We start from the raw sequence: 24,904 nt of genomic DNA on the forward strand, positions 1-24,904 counted from the left end.
ATGCATGCATGCATAGCACACTTAGGCTAATTTAATGGTAGTAAGAGTTGCCAATACCACCGCATTGCTCCCACACCAAGGGCAAAGACAGCCTTTTGAATGGCTCCAGCCTAAGCAGCTGGCCATACCTGTACCCTCTATTACCACAGGAGCCAGAGGGTGTCCCCATAACTCCAAACCAAAGCCTGGGTCTAATGTTCCCCCATCCTTCTCAGGTCTCTAGACCTAGGTTTTCAGTTAGGTGATAGTGACAGCAGAAAGGAAACAGACAAACAGTGTGGGTCTAGGTTTACTCTTTGGGGACAGGAAAGGGTGAGAAGGGGTACAAGGGATAAAGACACCCCTCAGTAGTCAGCTGTGTAATCTGTGCCATGGAGCCCCCGACACAGCAATGTGAACTCCTTCACCATCTCCTTCACCCGCCTCTTGTTCACTCGTTCACTGGTGGAGGGAAAGGAGAGCTGGTTAGCACCATCCACTAACACTGTCACCTCCTCCCTACCTGAGCCCACTGCTCTGCTCACCGAAGGATCTGTTGGCTGAAGGTGTCCTTCTGTTCAGGGCTGAGGCGGGCGGAGGGAAAACCAGGTGGCTGTAGTGCCTCCTTAATCCACATGCTCAGGAGGCTGAAGCAGTGTTTGTTCAGGGCAAACAGGATGTCGGCAAAGCAGTCCATGAGGCTGCGGGAGGCCTGGCCCCCAATGGCCTGAGGGAGAGGGGCTCTCAGTATACCAGGGCCTTGCCTCTTCTGCAGCCAGGAGACATAACCATGCTCCAGACTCTCCCAGACAATTCTGCAGCCAAACTATACAAGTAAGCCAGCCAATCCTCACAGTAATCTTAACAACCTTCAACCATTTTAATTGGGGAAGAAACAGAATCTGCGAGTTAGGGAATCAAAGGCAAAAGCCCTGCAGAACACTGTCTTCGCAGTGAGGGTCTCCCCGTACCATTTACCTCGAGCACTGCTATGAGCAGCATCCGACCATCCTCCTGCACCACCTTTCCCACGGGTTCTACTTCCCCACATCGAGGCAGCAGCTCTGTCTGCAGAGGAAGGAGAGGGCTGTCAGCTTCCACTTTTTCCCACCTCTTTCTAAGGACAGGATCCAAATACCATACCCCTACCTTCTAGAGTCCTGGGCAGGGCAGGGCAGGGAGTAGGGGGGAGGCCAGGGGTCAGCATGAAACTCACAAAGAAGCCACAGGAGGCCTTGACAGTAGGTGCCTCAGGGAACTTGAGGGCCAGCACAGCTGTGGGAGAGGCAGAGACAGATGAGATTCGGCCTAAGGCTCCTTCCAGGGAAGCCCCAGGCCCACCTGTCCACCTGCCCCCACTTACCACACTGGAACACAGCTTTGACATCCAGTCGTTCACACAGGAACAAATCTGGCTTCCGCTTCAGAGCCTGCAGGAGGTGCAGCTGGTAAGCCCAGCCCCAGCCAGCTCCAAGGACCATCCCCCCCACTCACCTGCCACCCGAGCCCCTAACTTCACGCATCACAGGTAGAAGATGCTACCCAGTCATCTCTGGGGAAGCCAAACCACCCCACAGTTCAGCTGGTCAGACGAGGAACAGGCCAAGGGATGCTATGTACATGTAGTATGTACATGAATCCACGGGTGTATGCAAGAGAGGTTGTGGGTAGGAAACACAATGCAGAATATTTGGGTCCCAACCAAATCACTCTCTGAGTAAGCACCTTCCTATCTTCCCTCCCCCAGACTCTAGGCAGACAGTAGTGACATCACTTCCATTCACAGAGGCCCTCTGGGTTTGTGAACAGAGCAGCTAAAAGATGGCAGCTGGACAGTTAGCCCCCACTCAATAACCCTCATCTCATGTCCTGCCTTCATTCCTCAGGCTCCCTTGAGCTGCTGTTCAAGAGGAAGAAAAATAGGACAGGAGCCTTGGAGCCCCAGCCCCATCTTCCACCCAGGAAACCATGTGGTCAGGGCCTTGTTAGCCATTACCTAGCCATTACCCTAGTAATCAGTGCTATTATGTGGGGAGCAGAGTACAAGGGGCAGATGGTCTGCCTCAAGTGGTACCAGACATGGCTGGCACATCCTCAGGTCACAGAAGATGCTTGGCTTAGCTCCAGCACCCCTCAAATGCTGCTGTTCTCCAGTGATGCTCCCAGAGCACACCACATAGACCCCCCACCCTTTGACCCCTCACATACCCTGTATGCCCATGTTTCCTCCTGTGCATACCCTCACATGCACCTTCACTTGAAATACCCTACTTAAATCCAAAATTATCTACACACCCACTCTACATGTCCAGTCTTCCAGCACAGCACACACATTCTCTCTCTCTCTCTCTCTCTCTCTCTCTCTCTCTCTCTCTCTCTCTCTCTCTCTCTCTCTCTCTCTCTCTCACCCCAACATCCAACATCCCCTCAAATACACCAATACCCTCCCTGCCAAAGCTACATCTTCACAGGTACCCACATCCCCATCTTCATTCCTCACTCTTCCTGCCCACTCTCAACTAGACTGAGTTCAGGAGGGCAAGAACCATGTCTACATTGTTCATCATTCATCTAGCAAAAGAACAAATCTGTATTATACACTCAATAAGTATCTATGGAATGATTAAGCAGAGCAACACCATTTTCAGGACCCCTTCAACCCACAGGAACCCCTAATGCACAGAACCCTTTATCTAACTACGCCTCCCACAGTCAGCATATACACCTGCCAAGCCACACTCACTTTAATCCAGACACATCACCACACTCCTATCCTCCATTAAAAATATATCCATATATACCTCCAGTACACATCCATGTTCGACATCCATCAACAAACGGCACAGAGCACACAACACACTAACATACAACAAGCATCAGTACACATGCTCACACACCAACTTCACAGTTTTCTCAATGCTCAACACAGTACACGTAGTACTTACACCAGGTGGTTTCTGTTCCCTTCCCAACACCCAAACTTAAAACATACAAAATAGGTGCAACACACATAAACACATACCAGACACAAACACATCCTAAAAAGGTCTCACAGTGAGGCCTGTACCCCACCGTCCAGCAGCAGCACAACCTCTGCACCAGGGGCTCTGGGCTCCACAGGACACATTCACCTGCAGCCCCTCCCTTTGGAGCTGCTCTCATCGTACCTCTCAGAAGCTGGCTGGGAGCACTGAGGCAGGCAGTTCCCGGCAGGAGCACGGGAATAGGGAAGCTCAGACTCTTCAACTCCAGCCCTACTCCTGATTGTCCAGCCACACAGGTCCTGCTGGGTACAGTCACCACCCCCACCCTTCTTCATTCCCTCCCTTCAGGATCAGCCTCTCCCTGGTCTTTGACGAGACTGAGCTACTTGAGGCAAAGGGACACTAAAGGAGGATGTTAGGTTATCAACTTTCACGGAAACAGATGAAGAAACTCTTTTCAACTGAACAGAAAAAAAAATTTGTCAACAGAAAGCTAAAAATAGGCTTAAATTGAATTTCAACATAAGAGAAAGAGAAAGAGAGAGAACAGAACGTGAATGAATAAAACTAAAACACACCTGTGCCAGGAGTTGCATAAATGAATCAACAATATCAGGATGATCCCTGGGCCCTAAAATATAATAAAGATGGAACTTAAGAAAAAATTATACAAACAGCAACTCAACCTCATATAGTTATGTGGGACTGAGAGCCTGCAGGGAGACAGCGTGGGGGCACATGAGCAGCAGGAAGCAAGATAAAGAAACAAAACATACAAAAACCATGAACTGGGAGAAGCCCAACAGAAAGAGACGGCAAAGTGAAGGACGGGCCTGCCCCAGCTCCCCCCAAGGGGCCTTCCACCTATCCCGGTTCCTCCTCAGGCCAACCCCCAGTGATCCTTGGTGCTTGAGCAATTCTGAACTCCAGGGAAGTGAAGAAATGGCCCCCACACTTTCACCTTGGCCTCCAGTAGGCTGGGTAGTTCTACATATAGACTTCCCCATCACAGCCCTTGAAGCAAGAGGGCAGGGATGGTAGGAGTTGGCTCTTGGCACCTCCTTTTCAGGCTTGACAGATGATCCAGAATACCAGGAACTGAGGAATATCCTCTCACTGCAATGGCCTTATGGCTTTGGGGCTGGCCCAAGCAAAGATTCTATTCAATCTGCTTAAACTAGAGGACTTCTGATTAGGTAGGGCACAGCCCTGTGTGCTGTAGGGCTGGCAGGGAATAAATGGCCTCATAAGGCCAAAAATGTGAGCCCTACCCCAGCAAAGTTCCTCCAAATGAACACAAGATTATACAGAGAGCAAAGCTCAGGGCCAATGACCAGCTCCCACCATCCGGACATGCCAGAAATGAGGGAAACCAGCTCATGTGGCATCCCATGGTCCACTGGAAGGCAAAGCCTGAGGAAGCCTAAGGCTGGGATAGCATAACAGGGATGGGGTCCATCCTGCCAAACAAGACAACAATCCCAAAAATATGATGTTGATCCCCTTGGTTTCTAGTTCTGATAACTCCTGATTGAGAACAAGGCATGCACCTGGAACTCCTGCCAGGGCTTCTCCACTCTCAGGAGGGTGCATTGAGAAAACATCTACCTAAGACACCACTAAGTAGCTGTGTGATCTTGTGCAAGCCACAAATGCTCTGTTTCACCTCCCGTAACTAAGGTAATCATCTCTGCCATGCTTCCTTCAAGCTACTAGGAGCCACTGTCCCTTCACATTTCAATCCCTCAGTTACTTAAATACTGGAAAGTAAGGGCCAATGGGTCCCACTGTAGAACATCAAGTTCCATATTCAGCAACCTCCCTGTTGAAGGTATGCCAGACAGTGAGGAAGAAAGGTTCCAAGGACAGGGAGCCTTCATCATCCTTTATTTGTTTAACAGTTACTGAGGCTGGCCTTATTCTGGACACTGGGGATGACGACAACAACAAGTGTAATAGACATGAAGGCTGTTTGTTGTGTATGATGTTTATGATGTGGTTTCTGCAGACTTAGAAGCACCCAGTTCTGCCTCAAAGTCATTTTGCTGAAGACTGATGCAGCCTTCCTCTTGTCTGAGGCATGAAAAGTGAGAGCATGCCCAATAAAGGGCACAGAGCATTCCAGTCAGAGGAGCAAGGCATAAGGATCAAAAAGGACATGGCAAGCAAAGTCAGTGTGTCTTGAATGCTGTAGTCACCAGGACACTGGCAGAGGAGGACCTTAGAATCCTGCCAGTGCTGTTAAATGGATGGGAATGGGACAACAGCCTGAGAACAACAGGTAGCAGTGAAAGCCAGGGAGAAAAAATACTCAGATTAGTGTTTTTTGTTGCTGTTGGTTGTGGGGCTTGAACTCAGGGCCTGGGCATTGTTCCTAAACTTTTTCACTAAAGGCTAACACTCTACTACTTTAAGCCGTAGCTCCACTTCCAGTTTTCTGGTGGTTAACTGGAGAAAAGCATCTCATGGACTTTCCTGCCTGGGCTGGTTTGAACTCAGATCTCAGCTAAGTAGCTAGGATTACAGGCATGAACCACCTGTACCCAGTACTCAGAATAGTGTGTGTGTGGGGGGGGGGTGTTTGTTTTTGTTTTTTTTTTAACATTATGATGGCTGTATGCAAAATAGACTGGAGAGATGGACAAGTGTCAAGCAGAAGTTTGTGGAGTCAATTCAAGTGAAACCCTAAACTAAAGCAGGGATCATTCTGAAGGGTAGAGAGGAGGGGTACTTGTCATGGTGGAGAAGGTACCAGGAGTAATACAGGTGGAGCTGAGATGACTATACCAGGTTCTGGCTCAGGTTTTCCCCCAGTTTGGATCTATCCCATGCCCACAGAACAGGAGACCAGGACTATGAGACCAGACACTAAAGATACCAGCAGACAGCACTCTGGCCTCCAGCTGACCTGGTGGGTTTCAACCTGGGACTATAAAGCCACATAAGCTTCATGAAGCTGGAAGAATAATGCTGCTTCATTCCCAGATTAAAACCTGTGTTAGACAGAGGGGAATCTTGGAGGCCAGCTCTCAGTGTTCTCAGGCAGAAAGCCACAAGTGAGGGCTAGGACTGCCACCAAAGGTACTTGGCTTTGGATCTCCAAAAAGGACTACACCTTGACATGGGGAAAGGAATCAACACTCTGAGAACTTCATGTACAAAAATCCAAGCCATGCACCCAAAGTGAATGACTTGAATACCTACAGCAATTCTGTTAAGTAGGTGACATCTCCATTTCTTAGATATGGAAATGAGGCTCAGCCAAGGTAAGTGACTTGCTCAAGGTCACACAACTAGTTCGTGGTGATGAGCTTAGCATCTACTACCTAGCTCCAAAGTCCATGCTCTTCCCATTTCTCATTATATCCCAAAGGAATGGAGCCAGCCTACTACCCCAAGTCCTTCAGAGTTTCGCCCAGTTTCTCCCATATCCAGGCTGGCCCTGAGCCAGGCAGGCCAGTAGAAGACACCATTCACCCTCTTATCCACTTCAACTTGAAGTGTCAACTCTAGGTGGCAACTGTGCTGTATTTCCTCACCCCACAAGTTTCCCATCAAGTCCCATGTGCGACTTGGGCAGAAGAGTGGGCAGCTTTGGCTCCCCAGTTGGGGAAGCGGAGGCAGTGGCAGTGGCGGCAGCACACGAGACCCTGTTGGGACCTACCTTGCTGGAAGAGAGTGAGTGTGACGGAAGTGACGAGCAGGAAGAGGGCCTCGATGGGGGGAAAGTGGGCAGGCTCATGAGCAAAGATGTGGACCAGCTACAACAAAACAGGGGATGCTGGTCAGCTGAGGGCCACCTCACCAGGACGGACCTGGAATGCAGGTAGGGACAACAGCCTGACATTCCTCTAACCCACCCCCATGCAGGATTAGGATGCCATCCACGACACTAGCCACCCAAAGCAGAAGGCCTACCTGTCGAGTGAGGTCAAGAGCAGAGGCCTGGGGTATAGTGCTGTACATCCGACCCAGCATCTCACACAGCTGTGGCACCATGGGGGCAAAGTCATCCAACAGTGTCTTAACAGACTTCTCAAAGATAGCACATACCGCCTTGAGAAGAAAGCAAAGAGATCTTGTTCTAGCTAATAGGTGACTATTACTAGCTGGAACAGGACTGAAGCTCTGCACTGAGGGAGCCTAAGAAAGGACCCTTCACTAGAAACCTGGCTTCGAGACCTACAAACATGGAAAGGAAACAATCTGACCCTAATTGTGAAAGGCAAGAAGCAAAAAGGATCTTCTCAGAGGCACACAGGCCACAACTTTGTTACTTAACTCCTACGACCACCATTTCACTCGGAGCAGCAACAGCAACAGAAACCTGAATTGAAAAGGTGTTGTTGACTCTCGACTAAGATCCTAGCTACTCAAGAGGCTGAGATCTGAGGATCTCAGTTCAAAGCTAGCCATCACTCAAGGGGTAGAACCAGCCTTAATTAAAAAAGCTAAGGGACAGGCCCTGAGTTCAAGCTGTAGTACAATAAAATAAATTAAAAAGTTCAATCCCCTCCCAATAAAAGAAAACGGACCAAAGGTAGTTCTCTGATCTTAACAGATATCTCGTTGTCCCTTAACTATCTTTTCATTTTTTGGGTCCTGGGCCTTGAATTTTGGGCCTGGGAGCTCTCCCTGGACTCCTTTTTGTTCAAGGCTAGCACTCTACCACTTGAGCCACAGTGCCACTTCTGGCTTTTTCTGTAATTAACTGTAGATAAAAGTCCCATGGACTTTCCTGCATGAGATGGCTTTGAACCATAATCCTCAAATCTCAGCCTCCTGAGTAGCTTAGGAGTACAGGTGTGAGCCACCAGCACCCAGTGGTCCTTTTAACTTTAATATCATGGTCCTTTCACTGAGTACTATTAAAGATATTGGGTTTTGAATGTCTTTGCTAAAGATTCTTTATAATTGGGTGCAATAGTGGCTCATGCCTATAATCCTAGCTATTCAGGAGGCTGAGATCTGAGGATCAGAGTTTGAAACCAGCCCAGGCAGGAAAGTCTGTGAAGATTCTTATCTCCGTTAATCAACTTGAGCTGTATCCCAAGTGATAGAGCACCAAGCTTAAGCAAAATAGCTAACAGACAGCATACAGGATGAGTTCAAGCCCCAGTATCAGTACACACATGTACAAACAGAAATTCCTTGTGTTTGTGGGGCAAGATTTCCTTTTATTCTCTTCAGATCATTGTTCAAGCCAAAATGGGACAGCAACTCCTGCTCCGTCTGTCAGTAAAATGATCATGGTAGTAGAGAAGAAGGATCAGGGCTCACCTCAACTACTTGGGCATCATTCAACCACTTGCTCAGCACCTTCTGGATAAGCTGGAAGACCTGCTGCAGCACCACCACCACCTGAAGATATAGGGAAAAGTGAGGTACCCTACCATCACTGTCACCCACCTGAGAAGGGACAGGTAAATAGGCAATAGATGGGTAGTTCAAACCCATTACCCCTGACTGCATATTGAGGTCTCAATGGATGGGACCCCCAGAAATAAAAGAGAAGAAAATTTTCAACTCTTAAGAATCAAATCAAAGGGCTGGGAAGGTGGCTCAGTGGTAGAGTGCTTGCCTTGCATGCATGAGGCCCTGGGTTCGATTCCTCAGCACCACATAAGCAAAAAAGAAAAAAGCCAGAAGTGGCACTGTGGCTCAAGTGGTAGAGCGCTAGCCTTGAGCTGAAGAGCTGAGGGACAGTGCCCAGGCCCAGAGTTCAGGCCCCACGACCGGACCCCCCCCCCAAAAAAAAAAGAATCAAATCAAAGGAAGATCATGGTTTAAAGCCAGTCCAGGCAGAAAAGTCTGTGAGACTCTTATCTCCAATTAAGCACTAAAAAGCCTGAAGTGGAGCTGTGGCTCAAGTGGTAGAGCACTAGCCTTGAGCTAAAAAGCTCCAGGACAGCACCCCAGGTCCTAAGTTCAAGTCCCGAGACTGGTATAACAAAGAAAAAGAAAAAGAAAAAAAGAACAGGCTGTGTCGGGTGATGGCCATCCAAGCTTGGTCTGAAGGTAACTGAAATTGCAGTGTTGAGTTGAGCAAAGGGACAGAAAACCCACAAGTTTTCTTTTCTTCATTAGAAAACCTAAAGGGTTCAGGGACAATGACCAAAGCAGTCTTTCATAAATATCTTTACAATATGAAAACTATTCTCACTCAAGACTATATCTATAGATACCATATCTATGTGTGAGAAAAGGGAGTGATGGAGGAGGGGATAGGAGTTTTTGCATATATGAACTGTATATATATATATGTATATATATATATATATATATATGTATATGAACACGTCCAAATGAAACTTCTTATATATAATTAATTGATGCTAATAAAAAAATGCCAATGAAATGAGCAAGCCAGGTATTCTGATGTTTTTAGTTTTAAGTGAGAAGTTGAGGCTTGTCCCAGATGAAACAGCTTATAGAAACCCCTGTGTCCAAGTTCATCATAGTACCTATCACACTGCTTTGCAGCATTCTGTGTGTTTTCTCGAGACAAGGAGGACCTCAGGCAAGAGTACTGTTATGTGAGAAGTATATAAACATAATCAATGTTTTCAAGGACAAGTGAATTCTGTAGAAGTAGAAGGCCCCAAAGAGTTAGGGGTTGAACAAAGGCCCATAATAACAACTCTTTGGGGTTGTAGCGTAGTATCACAGGAGGATAAATGAACCTTAATGACCATCATACCAATTGAGCTGGGGATAAGCAAAGTGGGGTTGAATCAGACAATGACATTGATACATACAAAGTAGAGGACAACATGTCATTTACAGGGTCAGAAGACCAAATACATGGCCCCTCTAGGGCCTGGGAAGCAATGACATTACTCAGAGTTGGGGAATGACAAAGACATTCCCATGGGGGAGGGGAAAATGGCAAAGACAAAGTCACCCACTGGGTTGGGTCCCTGTGGCACTGGCAGCTTCCGGAGCTCAGAGCCTTCGTGATCATCCTCGTGATGACTGACATCCAGCGTAGTAAAGAGGTTGGAGAGAAGCCCCAAGATGTGGACAATGGCCAGCTTGTTGGAGGGATTCGGCTACGGAGAGAAGTGAATCAATCTCCAGATCTTACAACCTCAACTCTGAGTGCCACTTTCAAATCCTATTTCTCAGCAATCACTAGTCATAAAAGGGAAAGCCCCAGAACTCAGCATTGTCCCTGCCCTCCAAAGCTCACTCACTATCTCCTCCGCCAGTTTCTCCAACTGCTGGATATAGGGCGAGATGAGCGAGTGTAAGTTCTTAAGAATCTCCTCCACTTGCAGGGCTGACAGCAGGAAGCCCAACGCCTGCATCAGCCACATGCACTGGCTTGTCTGTGGAGCAACAAATAGGGATGGTTTGTCCTGACCACACCTAGTTGTGAGTGGGAAAGAAGGGTGAGCCTCTTTGGAGAAGGCTCCAAGAATAGAAACTAAAGGATAGGAGACGGGCTAGAGAATAGAGAAGAAAGGATTTGGGGATAGGGTAAGGATTCCTACAACCCTCCCTTCCCAAGGGACCAAGCCAGAAACTTTTGAGCCCCACCTTGTGGATCTGTTTCATCAGTACATCCTGGAAGTAGAAAAGAGGAACATGGTTTGAGCAAAAGAGAATGCACACTGAGGTCCAGCACCACCCAGGGCTGCTTCCTACCTGGGAGACAGCTACGATGTTGGCAGCATAGGGTGGTAGGTCATACTTGCACTCTCGGCAGATCTTCTTGAGGGTGGACACTGAAGAGACAGAGAGCTCAGGATTGCCTAACGCATGTAGTACAAGGGGCAGAACACTGTTGATCATGACAGGGTGATCAGCCAACCATTCCGACAGAGCTCCTAGGAGAAGAGGAGAAAGGGAAGGCTCTCTGAGACAGGCCACACTGGCTTTATACCATGCCCCAGAGGCTGGCAGAGCTCCTAGCAGGGTCAAATTTCTATCCCAGCACAGAAGAGTGCTCATTCAGAAGATCAAGTGGGCAACTATGCATACAGAGGCTCAAACATGAGCCTCCCAGCTGAGAAACAAAAAAGTTACTCAAGGGCTGGGAAGGTGGCTCAGTGGTAGAGTGCTTGCCTTGCATGCATGAGGCCCTGGGTTCGATTCCTTAGCACCACATAAGCACAAAGAAAAAAGCTGCAAGTATTCACTGTGGCTCAAGTGGTAGAGCACTAGCCTTGAGCTGAAGAGCTGAGGGACAGTGCCCAGGCCCAGAGTTCAGGCCCCACAACTGGACCCCCCCCCAAAAAAAAAATCACTCAACAGAGGCCCAGCCCTGCTATTTCATTGACAGAGAAATAGCCTCACTGAAATGCAGGATCCCAAGACCTAGGACAGTCAGTTGGCTGTAACCCTCATTGTATATGGGAGCTTATATCTCTCCCAGCTTGGACAGATCCCAGCAGGCTGGCCATGGTGAAGGAATGTGCTCATGGATATATACGCTAGGTCTCACCAATGGTGAACATGACAGTATCTGCCAGCTGCACATTGCTGATGCTGATCCGTGGGATGAGCCCAATGAGTCCAGGCACCACATCAGAATAGTTGACATCGATGGTCTCGGCGATGGATTGGAAGCCATAGAGCAGGGCCTCTGTGTGCTGGGGAAAGAGGGTGCCACTGGCTTGATGAGGAGGAAGGTGTAACAGGTCAGGGAGGGCTGGGGGAATCAGGTGTGGGAGGTACCTGCCAGGAGTAGGGCTCCTCTGAGCTGGTTAGCAAACGGCCCAGCTTGTCATAGAGGTTACTGAGCAGCTCAGCCCCCAGCATCTCATAGACATACATGAGTGTGTCTGAGATATCAACCCTGAAAAGCAGATGAAGGCCTTTCATTATTGGATTCTGAATCCAAGACCAAGGGCCTGCCCCAGCACCCTCATAACCCTGTAAAATTGCCTAAAGAATAAGAGAAAGGAGCCCCAAAAGTCAGAAAGCCTGGCCTTGGGCCCCTTCCCTTATTGAATTTATTATTTCAGGGCTCCATTTAGAGCTAGGGTTGGTCTGCCACCATCACCTGTAAATTCGGAACTGCTCCTTCTCGTCTGAGGACCAAAATCCATATTCCTCATCAGAAGGGAACTGGGCCTTGTGCAGAAGCACATCCACCAGCTGGAAGTAGACTGGCCGGTATACCTGCTGGTACACAGCCTGCTTCTCTGCCTCAAAAGACAGAATGTCATCCTGAGAGAGCCAGGGAAGACAGTTAGCCCCTTCAGCAGCAGCCATAGAAGCCCATGATCCACCTTCTTCCATAACAGCCCAATCCTACTGGTGGTAACAGACACACCTGCAGCGTGTACCAGAAGGTAAGCGTTAGGGAGCTGGTGGTCTCGTTGACAGGATAATGGCCTGGGATGCCCGTGCAAAACATGATCATGTTGACAAGTGCCAGGAAGCTCTGCCAGTGCTCTACTTGGTCTAGCAAGGCCCTGGGAAAGAGAAAACAAAATCATGTTCATTGTACTTTTCCAAGGGGGTTCCATAACTCCACCTCTTAGAGGGCCATGCTATCCTACCAGCTCCCCACTCCTTACCGAGAGTGGTTCTCGCCCAAGGCTACAGCAATGCGACAGATGCCATGGGAGGTCTCCATGTCCCCATTCTGCACTGCTTGTCGTAGTTGTTCCTGGAGCCCCAGCACCAGTGGGATGAGTTTCAGAAGTGTGTTCACATACCTAAAAGCATGAGATGAGGATGGTAATCAGAGATATCTGCCTGCTACCCACCAGCTTTGAGAGAAAGGCACAATTTCTCTGCCTCTTATCAAATCTAAGCAAAAAAAGAGATTAGAGCCTTTATGGTATCTTTGATATTGCTCATGTTGAGAAGAATATTAGGTCAAAGATCTCCAAGAGGACTGTGGGAAGGAAATATGAAGTCAGTGTTTCAGACTGAATGACAACTGAAAGCTAATGCTAGGATGGATTGACTTTAGAGGTTAGTGTGAGACACACACACACACACACACACACACACACACACACACACACATACACACCAGTCACAGCAGACTATTGTAACTACACCTCTATTCCAGCATTTGCTTGTTATCTGGAGATAGATTTTTTTTTGGGGGGGGAGTCAGTCATGGGGCTTGAACCTGGGCTTAGGCGCTGTCCCTGTGCTCTTCAGCTCAAGGTGAGTGCTCTACCGACTAACACACAGTGTCACTTCCAGTTTTCTAGTGGTTTATTGAAGTCTCACGGAGTTTCCTGACAGGGCTGGCTTTGAACCATGATCCTCAGATCTCAGCCTCCTGTGTAGCTAGGATTATAGGCATGAGTCACCAGTGCCAGGCTAGGAGATAGATTCTTGCAGACTTTCCTACTTTGTTTGGCTTTGAACCACAATCATATAGACCTCAGCTTCCTGAGTAGCTAGGATTACAGGCATGAGTCACCCGCTCCTAGTCCCTAGGAAATTCTTATTTACTCCCTTTAGCTTCAATTTCTAGATATTAGCTGATGACTCCAGAATCTATGCATCCTGCTTTAGCCACTGTGTTGGCTTCAAGGTTTGATATCCTATCCTATCTTATCCTAGTCTGTTCTAGTTAGTGAATTACTGGGGCTTGAACTCAAGGCTAGTGCTCTACCACTGAAGCCATAGCTCTAGTTCCTTTTTTTTTTTTTTTTTTTCAGGTGGTTATTGGAAGTTTCACTGACTTTCCTTCCTGGGAGAGCTTCAAACCCTGATCCTCAGATCATAGCCCCCTGAGTAGCTAGGCTTACAGGTGTGAGCCACCAATTCCTGTTCTTTATAAACATCTTTATTTGCATTCCATGCCCAATATTGACTGCTCTCCTCTACCCTCCCAAGGTCTCAGAAGTAGTTTATCCTTTACTTAGTTGTCCTTGATTTTTGCCATTTTTATATCTAACCAGTCTCCCAGTGCTGTCCAGTTTGCTTCTTAGCTCTCTGACTTCAGCATATACTTCTCTCACTTCCTCCTGCCACCAGACTTCACAGGAGTTGGGATTTGATGGTAGAGGGTGGGCAATGGTGCTCTCATTAGTTGTTGCTACTTTCTAGAGTCTTCTGTAAGAGTTCCTGACAGGCACATTCTCGTCCAGTCATCCTTCACACTGATTTCTTAGTTTCCCAGGGCTTCCGTAACAAAATACCACAAACAGGATGGCTTCAAAAACCTAGAAGTCTGAAATGAAGTAGAAGGTAAGGCTATGTTTCCTCTGAAACCTAGTAGAGACTCTTCCCTTGCCTCTTCCTGGCTTCTGATAATTTGCTGTCAGTCTTTGGTATTCCTTGGTTGCAGCTATGTAACTCTTGACTTCTACCTCTGTTCGTTCTTAGCGTTCTCCCATTATGTCTGTCTTTACATGGTTGTCTTGTAAAGACATCAGTGCTACTGAATTAGGAGCACTCACTCCAATAGTATGATTTCATCTTCAATGACTCTTTTTTGCAAATAGAGTCACATTTTGAGGTACTAGGGGTGAGGACATCAACATATTCTTTTGGTAGAGATATACTTCAATAACAATTTGCCTTCTAGTTCCCCAAATTTTATGTCACTCTCATACACTCAACTGCCCCAGAGTACAAAGTATTGACTAAGAGGAAAATGTGCAGGTCAGAGCCCATAATCCCTAAAGAAGGAAGAGAGAGCTGGGTGCTGATGGCTTATGCCTGGAATCCTAGCTACTAAGGAGGCTGAGATCTGAGGATCACAGTTTAAAGCCAGCCTGGTCAGGAAAGTCTGTGAGACTCTCATCTCTAATTTACCACAGTGGCACTGTGACTCAAAGTGGTAGAGTGCTAACCTTGAGCAAAAAGAGCTCAGGGGACAGTACCTGGGCCCTGAGGTCAAGCCCTACAACTGACCAAACAAAACAAACAAACAAACAAAAAGGAACAGAGAAAGACTGAGAGAAAACTAGCTCTATACTATTCTTTGGGATCCAACTAAGCAGAAGAAGCCATATTGTCACAGATAATCATGCTTGGGACCCCCCTATAGTCAGTGATTGTGTCCTCACAGCAGTTTAGGGAGGGATGAAGGACTGAGGACCCAGGAGTTATATTTTTCCTAAGTATCTAGGCAATAGCCTCACAAAGATCTACTTGTTCCTTCCTTGCTTCTTTCTCCACATGCCCATTTTGTTAGGAAAAATCATCTATATCAGGACACCTTAAGCCAGAGACAGCTGCAGAGGGTGCTGTCTGGAGACAGCTGAGATAGCTTCAATCCCATGATCCTGACACGGGCTGCACCACTAGACAATGGGCACCTTCAGGCCAGGCTCTGGCACAAGGAGCAGGGGCAGAGCCAAGACTATTGCCCACAAGCGTCTCAGTAGCTGAGTTGGAAGCAGAAGGTGGTACCCGAATTCCAGAGCATCCCACTGTATTTCAAGTACCTCTCCTCCTGCCAAACTTCATGAAGACCTTCAATGAAGGCGCCTGATTTGTCTCATCTTATCCTCATAAAAAACATTGCCCAGAAGAGTTTTCAAGGTCAAACAGCAGATGCCAGGTTGAGATAACCCCTTAAACTGGAGTCAGTTTCCCTTTCAGAGCCCAAACAATTTCCCCAAAGGACCTGTGTGATCTCCTTCTAGATCTCTCCAGTGCTTACTGGTGGAAGCCTGCAACAGCCAATCTAATTCATCTCTTCTCCCTATCCCCCAACTTTCTATGAAAATCTATTCCTGGATTAAAACACATCTTGGGGGTGGGGGGAGTACATTTCAAAGGAGAGTGAGGAAGCAGCAGTAGCTATAGGGAGTGATTGGAGTGCAGACTCAGCCAGATGTCAGGACACCTGGGTATGGTGGATGCCTGGATAACCTAGGAATCAAAACCACTGAAGGTGACCTTCTCAAGCTAAACAGTAGAAGCTACGTCAGATACATAGAGCAAGGCCAAAGCTCTGACTCTGCACTGTTTATAGCCCATCCACGAAGGAAATTGCTGCATATATTCCCTACCACCTGAGTACACATTCCTGTGACCTGTGAGCAGACAGAACAAGCCTGAGGCCCCAAGATACAGAGGAGGAAAACTGGGAAGGTATCTAAAGATACCATGGCTATGACTGGGTTCAAGAGGCCTGGCTGAGTTGGTCAGTTCAAGCAGCTGGGCCAGGGCTGCTAGGGACTCCTAAGCTGTTGGCTCATACTGAGCTCAGCCCAGACCTGCAATTAGAGAGAGCTATAAGAGAAGAGCTGAGAAAATAGGAAGAGTTGCTAAGCAACCAAGGGGCTGCAGCCAATGGGCACCCAGGAGGCTGTGGGTTCCCTCATCAGCTCCTTGCTCGTTCATTTGTTCAGGAGAAGGGGGCATCAATTACTTGCTAAAGCCCTTCTTACAGATTAGGTTGAGTAAACTTGGGTATATCCACGGGCACCCCATACTACCCAGGAATTTGCCCTGATTAATTTTTCTTAAACACCAATTGTCTGAGCTCTGAAACCACCTGACACTTGAGCTTCAGGCTGCCATGAGAGACTTCTCTTAGGACTTGGTATCCACCTTAGGCTGAAAAAACCTGGGAAGTTGGGGGACAGTTTCTCATACTAATTGCCAATGCAATCATAATACCCAATATTAGCAACTGTTGTTTATTGAGTATAAAGGAACCAGGCTACCCACTTCTGATTCCTTTATTTAATTCTCATATTAAAGCCAACCCTAATATTTTAAGTTCAAAAGGCAGTGACTAAACACATATTGCTTCGCGCTCTTGCTTTCTCTTTCTCTCTCTCTTTCTCTGTGTTCTAGTCACTGGTCAAATAGACCCACTGTCTAATGCATGATTCAGTTTCTACTTTTTGACCAATTCTATTCTAAAAGTAAAAATCCTTAACTGGTTTAATAGTAACAAGGTGTGTTTCTCTTTAAAAGAAAAAAAAAGTTACTATTAATCATATCACATGATAAAGAAATAGAACACAAGCACACAGTTAATTTAAAATTTAAAAATAATCTATATGTACAAATAGGAGCTGCTGATTCCTCTGCCCAAGCAGAGGACACAAAAGAACTGCCCTATTCTGTGCACCCTATCTTGCTTACAGCTTCCCATCATGTCTACTGATATGATTATCTCTATTTTGGCTCAGAAATCAAGGTCTCAGATTTAATAAGTGGACCTCTGGGATTCACTCAGACATGACTAATGGCACTCCTCTTTCTGTGGCTTTCCCCTCCAACTCTGCTAAGAATTCCCAGAACCCCACCTCTAAGATGTCTCCAAGTTTTGCATTTTACAATCCAACTTATACCAAAAACCTTAGCTGACCATTTTCTCTGATTAAAATCCTTTAATAACTCTGCACTATCCTCAGCATAAAGATCAAATCTTAAATGTGGCTGACAAGGTCCTTGCATGATTTGGTCTTAGATCTCCTGCAATTCTGGACCTTAAACCTTACTGTCTAATCACAATCGTTATGTACAAATCACCACTCATTAGGTTTTCTCACATCCTCCTCTTACTTGGGCTCCTTTATCTGTCTAGAATGTTCTCCCCATATCTATTGCTTCCCTCTGGCTAACTCTTATGCAGCCTTCCAAGCATAGCCTAGTTGTTACTTTCTCTGGGAAGGCTTTCAAAACTCTGACTGGGTTAAATGCCTCCCTTGGGATTCTAGAGCACTCTGCTTTCCCCAGCAGTCTTCATCACATTGATGGTACCAGCCTACTCTTATGCATACACGATTGTGAGTGTCTGACACATGGCACACAGAAGTCAAAGCACTTATGTATAGGCTCCTAGTACCCAGAAAGGGCAAAGCTTGAAACATTTCTTCTCCTAGCCCAATTTCTCCTACTCTCTTCAGCAGGCAACTCCTACTTTCCATTCTTTCAAAAAAAAAGAAATGCTGAAGGCACAATGAGATGAAGTAAAATGACAATGTCTCTTTCCTCACAGGTTTGAGTGGATAATGTGGAGACACACATTAATTTATAATGAAATAATAAATTATGGGCTAAGAATATGACACAGGAAAAATACTAAGAGCTCTGAGATAATGTAACAGAGAAGATTAGGCTTCAAAGTTATTGAGGTCTTTTCTATGGAAGTGGAAATTGAGGTGGAGGTAATGTGTCAAGTAGATATTCAAAAGCTGGAGGGAATGTGGAGCATAAGGAAGTGAAAAAATAAAGAGTGGAGAAAGCAAGGAGAGTGACATAGATGAGGCCAGTGTTCGCCATATTATGCAGCTTCTTTATGAATACCTTAAAGATTATCCTAAAAGCAGAAAAAAAAAAGCCACTGAAGGATTCTGATCAGCAAGGAAAACAAGATGACTCATTTTCAAAAGATCACTCAAGTTCTAGGACAATAAAGGGTATAAAAATAAAAACCAGCTTGGCGCCATTGGTTCATATCTGTCTGTAATCCTAGCTACTCGGGAGGCTGAGATCTGAGGCTTATGGCTTGAAGCTAGCTGAGCAAGAAAGTCTGTGAAACTCTCACCTCCAATTATCTACCAGAAGGTCAGATATGGAGCTGTGACTCAAGTTGTAGAGCGCTAGCCTTGAACAACCACCACAAAAAACAACCTCAGGAATAGTGTCCAGGCCCTGAGTTCAAACCACAAGACTGACAAAATATTAAGTAAATAAAACAAAATAACAATAAAAACTAAGGGACTAGTCAGAAAGTTTTCCTGAAATCAGGAACAGAAATGATGACAACTTGGACTCGGATGGTGCAGTGAAAATTGAATAATATAGATTTGTAATATGGTCAAGAGTAGAACAGCCAGGATTAGCTGAGAGAAAAAGGGTCAAATATTTTAACTGGATAATTTTCTAGATGATTAGTTGTTTAATATCAGCCTTGCTCTGAACCATGAGCACAGAGACCATGTCTTATTTGGTTGCTTGGGCCTAATGATCAAGATACAATAGGTACTCCATTGTTTGCTTTTTGTGTATGTGCCAGTATTGGGACTTAAACTGAGGGCCTTGTGCTCTTACATAGGTTAGTGCTCTATCACTTGAACCACACCTCCACTTTCAGCTTTTGGGGGGGGGGGGGCTTGAACTCTGGGCTCGGGCACTATCCCTCAGCTCTTCAGCTCAAGGCGAGCACTCTACCACTTGAGCCACAGCGCCACTTCCGGTTTTTGAGTGGTTTATTGGAGATAAGAGTCTCATGGACTTTCCTGCCCGGGCTGGCTTTGAACCTCGATCCTCAGATCTTAGCCTCCTGAGTAGCTAGGATTACAGGCGTGAGCCACCAGAGCACGGCCACTTTCAGCTTTTTTGATGGTTAATTGGAGATACAAGAACCACAAGAATTTGTTTGTTTAAATGGTTTCAAACAAAGATCTTCAGATCTGGGGCTGGGAAGGTGGCTCAGTGGTAGAGTGCTTGCCTTGCATGCATGAGGCCCTGGGTTCGATTCCTCAGCACCACATAAGCAAAAAGAAAAAAGCTGAAAGTGGTGCTGTGGCTCAAGTGGTAGAGCACTAGCCTTGAGCTGAAGAGCTGAGGGACAGTGCCCAGGCCCAGAGTTCAGGCACCACGACCGGACCAAAAAAAAAAAAAAAAGATCTTCAGATCTCTGCCTCCTGGGTAGCTAGCATTATGGGGGTGAGCCACCAGTACCTGGCTTCCACTAATGTTTACTGAGCAAATGGATGGATGTGTGGCTGTCCAAACAGGTTGTTCCTCTCTGGGCAGTTGGAAATCAGCTCACCTCTGGGCATCAGGCTGTGAGATAGCATTGACAATGGCCTCCACACTGCTGTCAAAGAGCTCTGAGTCCTGAAGAGCAGTGAAGGCAGCCTGAATGAGGGCCTCACAGTCCTGCAGAGGCACCTCGAGCTGCACCCAGCTGGAGAAGCACTTGAGCACCTTCTGACGCACACAACTGGGTGAGCTGGGCTGCTGTAGCAGCTGCTCCAGTAATGGGAAGACGGCCCCGCACTCAACAGCCAAGCTGGCCCGTACCAAGCCTTTACGATACTGGGGCAGGCGGCTAGTCTGGAACTCCTCAGGAAGTACTGTCAGCAGCTCTAGCAGGGCCAGGCATCGGCCCTGGCCATCCACCGGTGAGTCCTCAGCCTGGAAGAGTCGTACCATATCTGCCACGGCACATGGCCAAGCGTCAGGCATCATGCTGAGAGCCAGTGAGGCTAGTGCCACGCACAGCCGAGTCAGCACAATCTTGGAGCCACTGGCAAAGTGGGTGATCTGGGTGAAGAGCTGCGCCTTTAAGCTTTCATACTGGTCAGTGGGGATGTCACTCCAGTAGCGAGAGATCTTGATGTGCAGGGCACTGGCCCCAAAGTACTGGATCTCAGGTACCTTGTCAGGCTGCAGGAGCTGCCAACTGAAGTGCCAGGCTTGTGGAGAGACCTGGGCCTGCATTAGCCACTTCTGAGCCAGGTTCTTGTTCTCAATGTTGGGGTCGTAGTAGAGCTGGTGCAGCGCCTGTAGGAGAGCATAGGACTAAGCAGGTGCTGGCTACCCTGAATCCTTCCAGAGCCCAGAACAGAGGGCCCATGACTTGGTCTTGCAAGATTTTTCCCTCTTTCTGACTGAGGGGTGGGAGTGGGGGTATGCTAAGCGAAAAAGGGAGAGCTTGGAACCTTGAAATGTTCCCTGGGTCCCAGGTCCTTCCTACAGGTATCTTGAAAGCCTGAATCTTACCCATGTTCTACCATATCCTCTTCTCATACAAAAACAATATGGATTCAGAGAGGAAATCCCAGAAAAACAGAAAAGAAAGGCTGAGTTCCCCACTTGGAGGCACATGAGGGCCAGGGCCAGGTAGACGGAATGAAGCTAAGCCTTAGGGGCTCTGACTCGACCATGCATGGCCCCTCCCATCAGCTCCAACAGCTAGCTCCCTTGCTCCCCTAGGATCATCTCTGGTCACACAAATGCTGGCACCAAAGTGAGTGTGAAATCTGAGACTAAGCAAGGCAAGTCTGGGGTAGAGTCATACTAGAGGCAATGCTGAGAATGCCCTTCAGAGAACACACAGAGGGGTCCAATAAACACTGGTCAAGACAAGCCTTGGCCATAGGCATCCCAGGCAAATACCTAAACCTGCAGCTGTCAGCTAAAAGGATCCCAAGGGCCTCAATTCTAATGGGACCTCACACAGCAAGAAAACAGTGGCTTATCTCCCTGGTAGCACATAGAACTTGGAGCCACCATGTCAACACTGCCAGCCTCAAGGGCTAGGGAGTGAGCCCAGGACCCCGGCCCCTCTACAAGTTCCAACCAACAAGGCTTAGTTTCTATCTGTACCGGATACAGCTAGTTATGGCCACTGTTCCATGTTTAGTCCCTTAGGAATACCAAGGGAGGCAGAAAACAACAACAACAAAAAAGTATTCTCCATGTTTGTTACACAAACAGGGCTCAAACAACAACAACAAAGTGAACTTCCACAACTATCTCCACCTTTCCAACAAGATAGCCCCAAGGACTGTCATGTATCTCTGCATTCTAGGCTGGGGGGGTGGAGAAATGACAGCCTGAAGAGAAGCAGTTTAGAAAAGATCGGACTGGGTAGTATGAGTGCCAGAAAGCTGAGGCAGGGAGCCATGTGGACAGGTGAGTAAGGAAGGGCCCTTAAGGCTGCCAGCAGTCAAGCCCCTTGGAGCCAGCCCCACTCCTGCTTGCCCAGGACTGGTTTGGCTTCTCCCCAGTAAAGGAAGGCCCCTTTCCAAAGAGTGAAAACATAACCCAGATTGTTTTGGTTCCAGATATATTTTCTGGGCCCCTTGGCTGAACCAGTCAGGTTTAGGACGGTTGGGCATCCGTGGATTCCTAAGGGGGGGGGGATGGGTTGCACTGAGTTTGGGTGTTTTTAGTCCCCAGTTTCCTACAGCACTGTTCATGTATTTCCCATGGAGCTGGAGGACAGCCAGTATGGCTGCGTTAGTCTAAGGCACCAGCATCCTGAAGGGAATAGCCTGAGACCCTAGGGTATCAGTCCACAGGAGATCTATGCCTAAGGAAAACCAAAAATAGCCCAGTCGACACCGCACAACAGTGCTGTCCTGCCTGCCAGAGAGACAGCAACTGCCAGGTGCTCTGGGGCACTATTCTAGCAGGCAGCCAGGCCAGGCCTGAGCTCTGGCATTAGTGTCAGTCCCAGAACTTCTGCTCTGTCACCGGAGTGCCCACCCCCAAAGCCCTCATACCTTCTCCACGTTCTCCACAGTGAAGTCCAAGGCTGATGCTGCTCCAGCCCCTGCAGCCCCTGGCTGCTCCTCCCGCCGCTCCATCTTTGCTCCCTCCCTCGACAAAAAGGAGGACCCGGATCTGTCTCTTGTCCCAGCCCCTTGGCTGCTGGGCCCCTGCTAGATCCCGGCTTGGGTGCCCGGGGAACGGTGGGGTGAAGCGGTGCCCAGGGTGGGCATGGTTGCCGAGGCCTCCCCACCTCGCTTGGCGGTGGGGGGCTTGCCAGAGGTCAGAAGGTGTTGCTCTTTGGAGACCCCTTCTATGGGGACTCCAGCCAGGGGGGCCGTCCACGAGGCGCCTTAAGACAGAGGTCCCAGTGGTAGGTCACGGCTCTGTCACCAGAATCTGAGGCGCAGACATAGGGGCGGGAGGCCTACGAGGGAAACCGAGCCCCTGGCCCGTGAGGGGTCACGGGGTCGAAGGCCTGCACCCACAACAGCCTCGTCTGAGTGCGGTCTGGGTGCTCTGAGGGGGTCACGGCGCTGGAGGATCACGGCGGAGATCCGCGGGTTACGAAGGCGTCCACAGAAGCGCCCGGGGTGCAGGTGCGCGGGTCTGGAGCGGTCGGAGTCCGTGGAGTTGCGGGGCTGTGGCAGGTCTCCTCCGGTCGGCCTAGCCCGCGTTCCGCTCTCTCCGCCCGGCTCCCGGGCCGCTACCAAAGCTGCCTCCGCCCCGGTGACTGACAGACAAGCTAGCCGGCTGGAACTGGGCGGAGACTCCGGCAAGGTGCAGGCTGTCCCAAGCGCCTGCTCCCGGCACTGACAACTCGGGCTCCGATCCCCGCCTATTCTAGCCCGGCCCGACAAGACCCGGCACAGCCCGGCACGACCCAGCGGAACTACGCGGAAACTCATTCCGGGTCCTTGGCCCCGGATCTCGCGCCTGCCAGCGCGCTCCCAGCAGGCGTCGGAGTGGCGCGCCACCCGAGGACCCTGCGGAGCCAAGGCCCCTCCGCTATGCACCCTGGGAAGTGTAGTTCTTATTGCGCCTGGTCGGAAGGCGGTGCCTGGGACGGGAGACTGGGAACACGTGGGTTTGGGGGACCTGAGCCGTGGTGACAGTTGCAGGCCTACAGCGTCGGAGACACCTGCCTAGTTTTCCCACGAGGTGGGCTTAAGCTCAGCACTCTGGGTGGGTGGGTAGGTGGAGGTCAATGGATGGAGGTGGAAGCAGGGGTCAAGAAACTCTGATGCCCCACTGCTGACAGGAAAGTGACTGCTTCTGGGGGATGGGGGTGTCAACATCACCCAGTGAAGAGAATTAAAAAATAATAATAATGAAAAAAGATGGCTGGGGACTCCCAATAAGCAACCAGGAAACTACCTACCATGGACAGTGCTCAGGTGACTTAAGAACTTTTTATGTGTAATGTGAATAAAAGTATCTCACTGCTTAGTGCTGGTAGTTCATACCTGCAATTCTAGCTTCTAGCTATTCCAGAGGCTGAGAGCTGATGATCGTGGTTCGAAGCCAGCCCGGACAAGAAAGCCTAGGAGTTTTGTTTGTTGTTTCCTGTCATGGGGCTTGAACTCAGAGTCTGAGCACTGTCCCTGAGTCCCTGAGCTCTTTTGCTCAAGGCTAGAACTTCACCACTTTGAGCCACAGTGCCACTTCCGGTTTTCTGGAGGCTAATTGAAGATCAGTCTCGTGGACTTTCCCACCTGGGCTGCCTTTGAACCAGATCTCAGCCTCTTGAGTAGCTAGGATTAGAGGTGTGAGAGAATCTTATCTCCAATTAACTATCAAAAAAGCAAGCAGTGGAGCTGTGACTCAAGTTGTAAACCACTAGCCTAGAGCAAAAAAATCCCAGGACAGTGCTCAGGCCCTGAGTTCAAGCCCCAGGACTGGCACAAATGAAAAAACAACAACAAAAACTCACATTTGAGTACTAGGGGCAGTACTTTGCCCCTCATCTTCAATTCCCTCAACAATCTGAGCTAGGTTTATTTTAACTCATCATTTTCAGATGAGATGAGGAAACCAAGATTGGAGAAAGCTGAACTAAGGGGGCAGCATGTACCCAGACACCTGATCTGCAGGCTCCAGCCGAGGTCCTGGCCTCTCACCCTTCCAGTTGTCCTTATATCAATTCATGCCAGTTATTCCATCAGGGAAGAAAAAAATGATTAAAAATTGAGGACATTGGCATTAGCAGCAGCTGCTGAGGCCTGAGAAGGTGAATGAAAGCTTCCCCGTGGAGGAGATAGATACTTGATCTGAGCTTGAAGAATGAACAGAGAAAACTGGGAAGGGGGAGTACTCACTTAATTGGTCAAACAAAATCCATTAGTACTCTTTACTCATTAAGTCTTTTATCAAGAAAATGTTTAGCCAGGGCGGTGTCTCAAGCCGGTAATCCTAGCTACTCGAGAGGCTGATATCTGAGGATCACAGTTCAAAGTCAGCCCAGATAGGATAGTCCGTGAGACTCTTATCTCCAATAAACCACTAGAAAACTGGAAGTAGCCTGTGGCTCTCGAGGTAGAGTGCTCACCTTGAGCTGAAGAGCACTGGGAGAGTGCCCAAGCCCAGAGTTCAAGCCCCACAACTGATTAAAAAAAAAAAAAGTTTAAAGAACACTAGTCATTTCTGATCAGTTTAAGGGAATATTTGTGGGGTGAGGGAGAGGATGAGAGCCTGGAAAATAGACAAGGTGGATGCAATAGACTCTTGTAGGAGTTTGAACGCTGAAGGAAAAGTGCAATATGGAACCATGATGGGGTTTCAAGTGGGGAATGATGATTGCTCTGAGTTTCAGACTCACACCT

The 24,904-nt window shown here is 48.2% G+C and overlaps 1 protein-coding gene across 1 annotated transcript; it reads right to left on the minus strand.

Annotated features, from left to right (window-relative positions):
* Positions 1 to 281: 281 nt before the first annotated feature.
* On the minus strand, positions 282 to 22,953 carry LOC138803429 (importin-13). Its single transcript, XM_069987426.1, has 20 exons — positions 22,097 to 22,953; positions 19,633 to 20,369; positions 12,494 to 12,634; positions 12,247 to 12,388; positions 11,974 to 12,140; positions 11,646 to 11,766; positions 11,413 to 11,560; positions 10,614 to 10,795; positions 10,506 to 10,532; positions 10,160 to 10,294; positions 9,872 to 10,015; positions 8,244 to 8,324; positions 6,882 to 7,019; positions 6,628 to 6,724; positions 3,542 to 3,594; positions 1,343 to 1,409; positions 1,196 to 1,254; positions 958 to 1,047; positions 525 to 706; positions 282 to 441 (listed from the first exon to the last, which is right to left on the minus strand). Exons 1-20 carry the CDS (start codon positions 22,178 to 22,180, stop codon positions 345 to 347), a joined length of 2,892 nt encoding a protein of 963 aa, XP_069843527.1. The 5' UTR covers positions 22,181 to 22,953; the 3' UTR covers positions 282 to 344.
* Between the last annotated feature and the right edge of the window lie 1,951 nt (positions 22,954 to 24,904).

Source organism: Dipodomys merriami, unplaced genomic scaffold (assembly GCF_024711535.1).
Source record: "Dipodomys merriami isolate MVZ:Mamm:240054 unplaced genomic scaffold, mDipMer1.0.p SCAF_34, whole genome shotgun sequence".
Lineage (NCBI taxonomy): Eukaryota > Metazoa > Chordata > Mammalia > Rodentia > Heteromyidae > Dipodomys > Dipodomys merriami.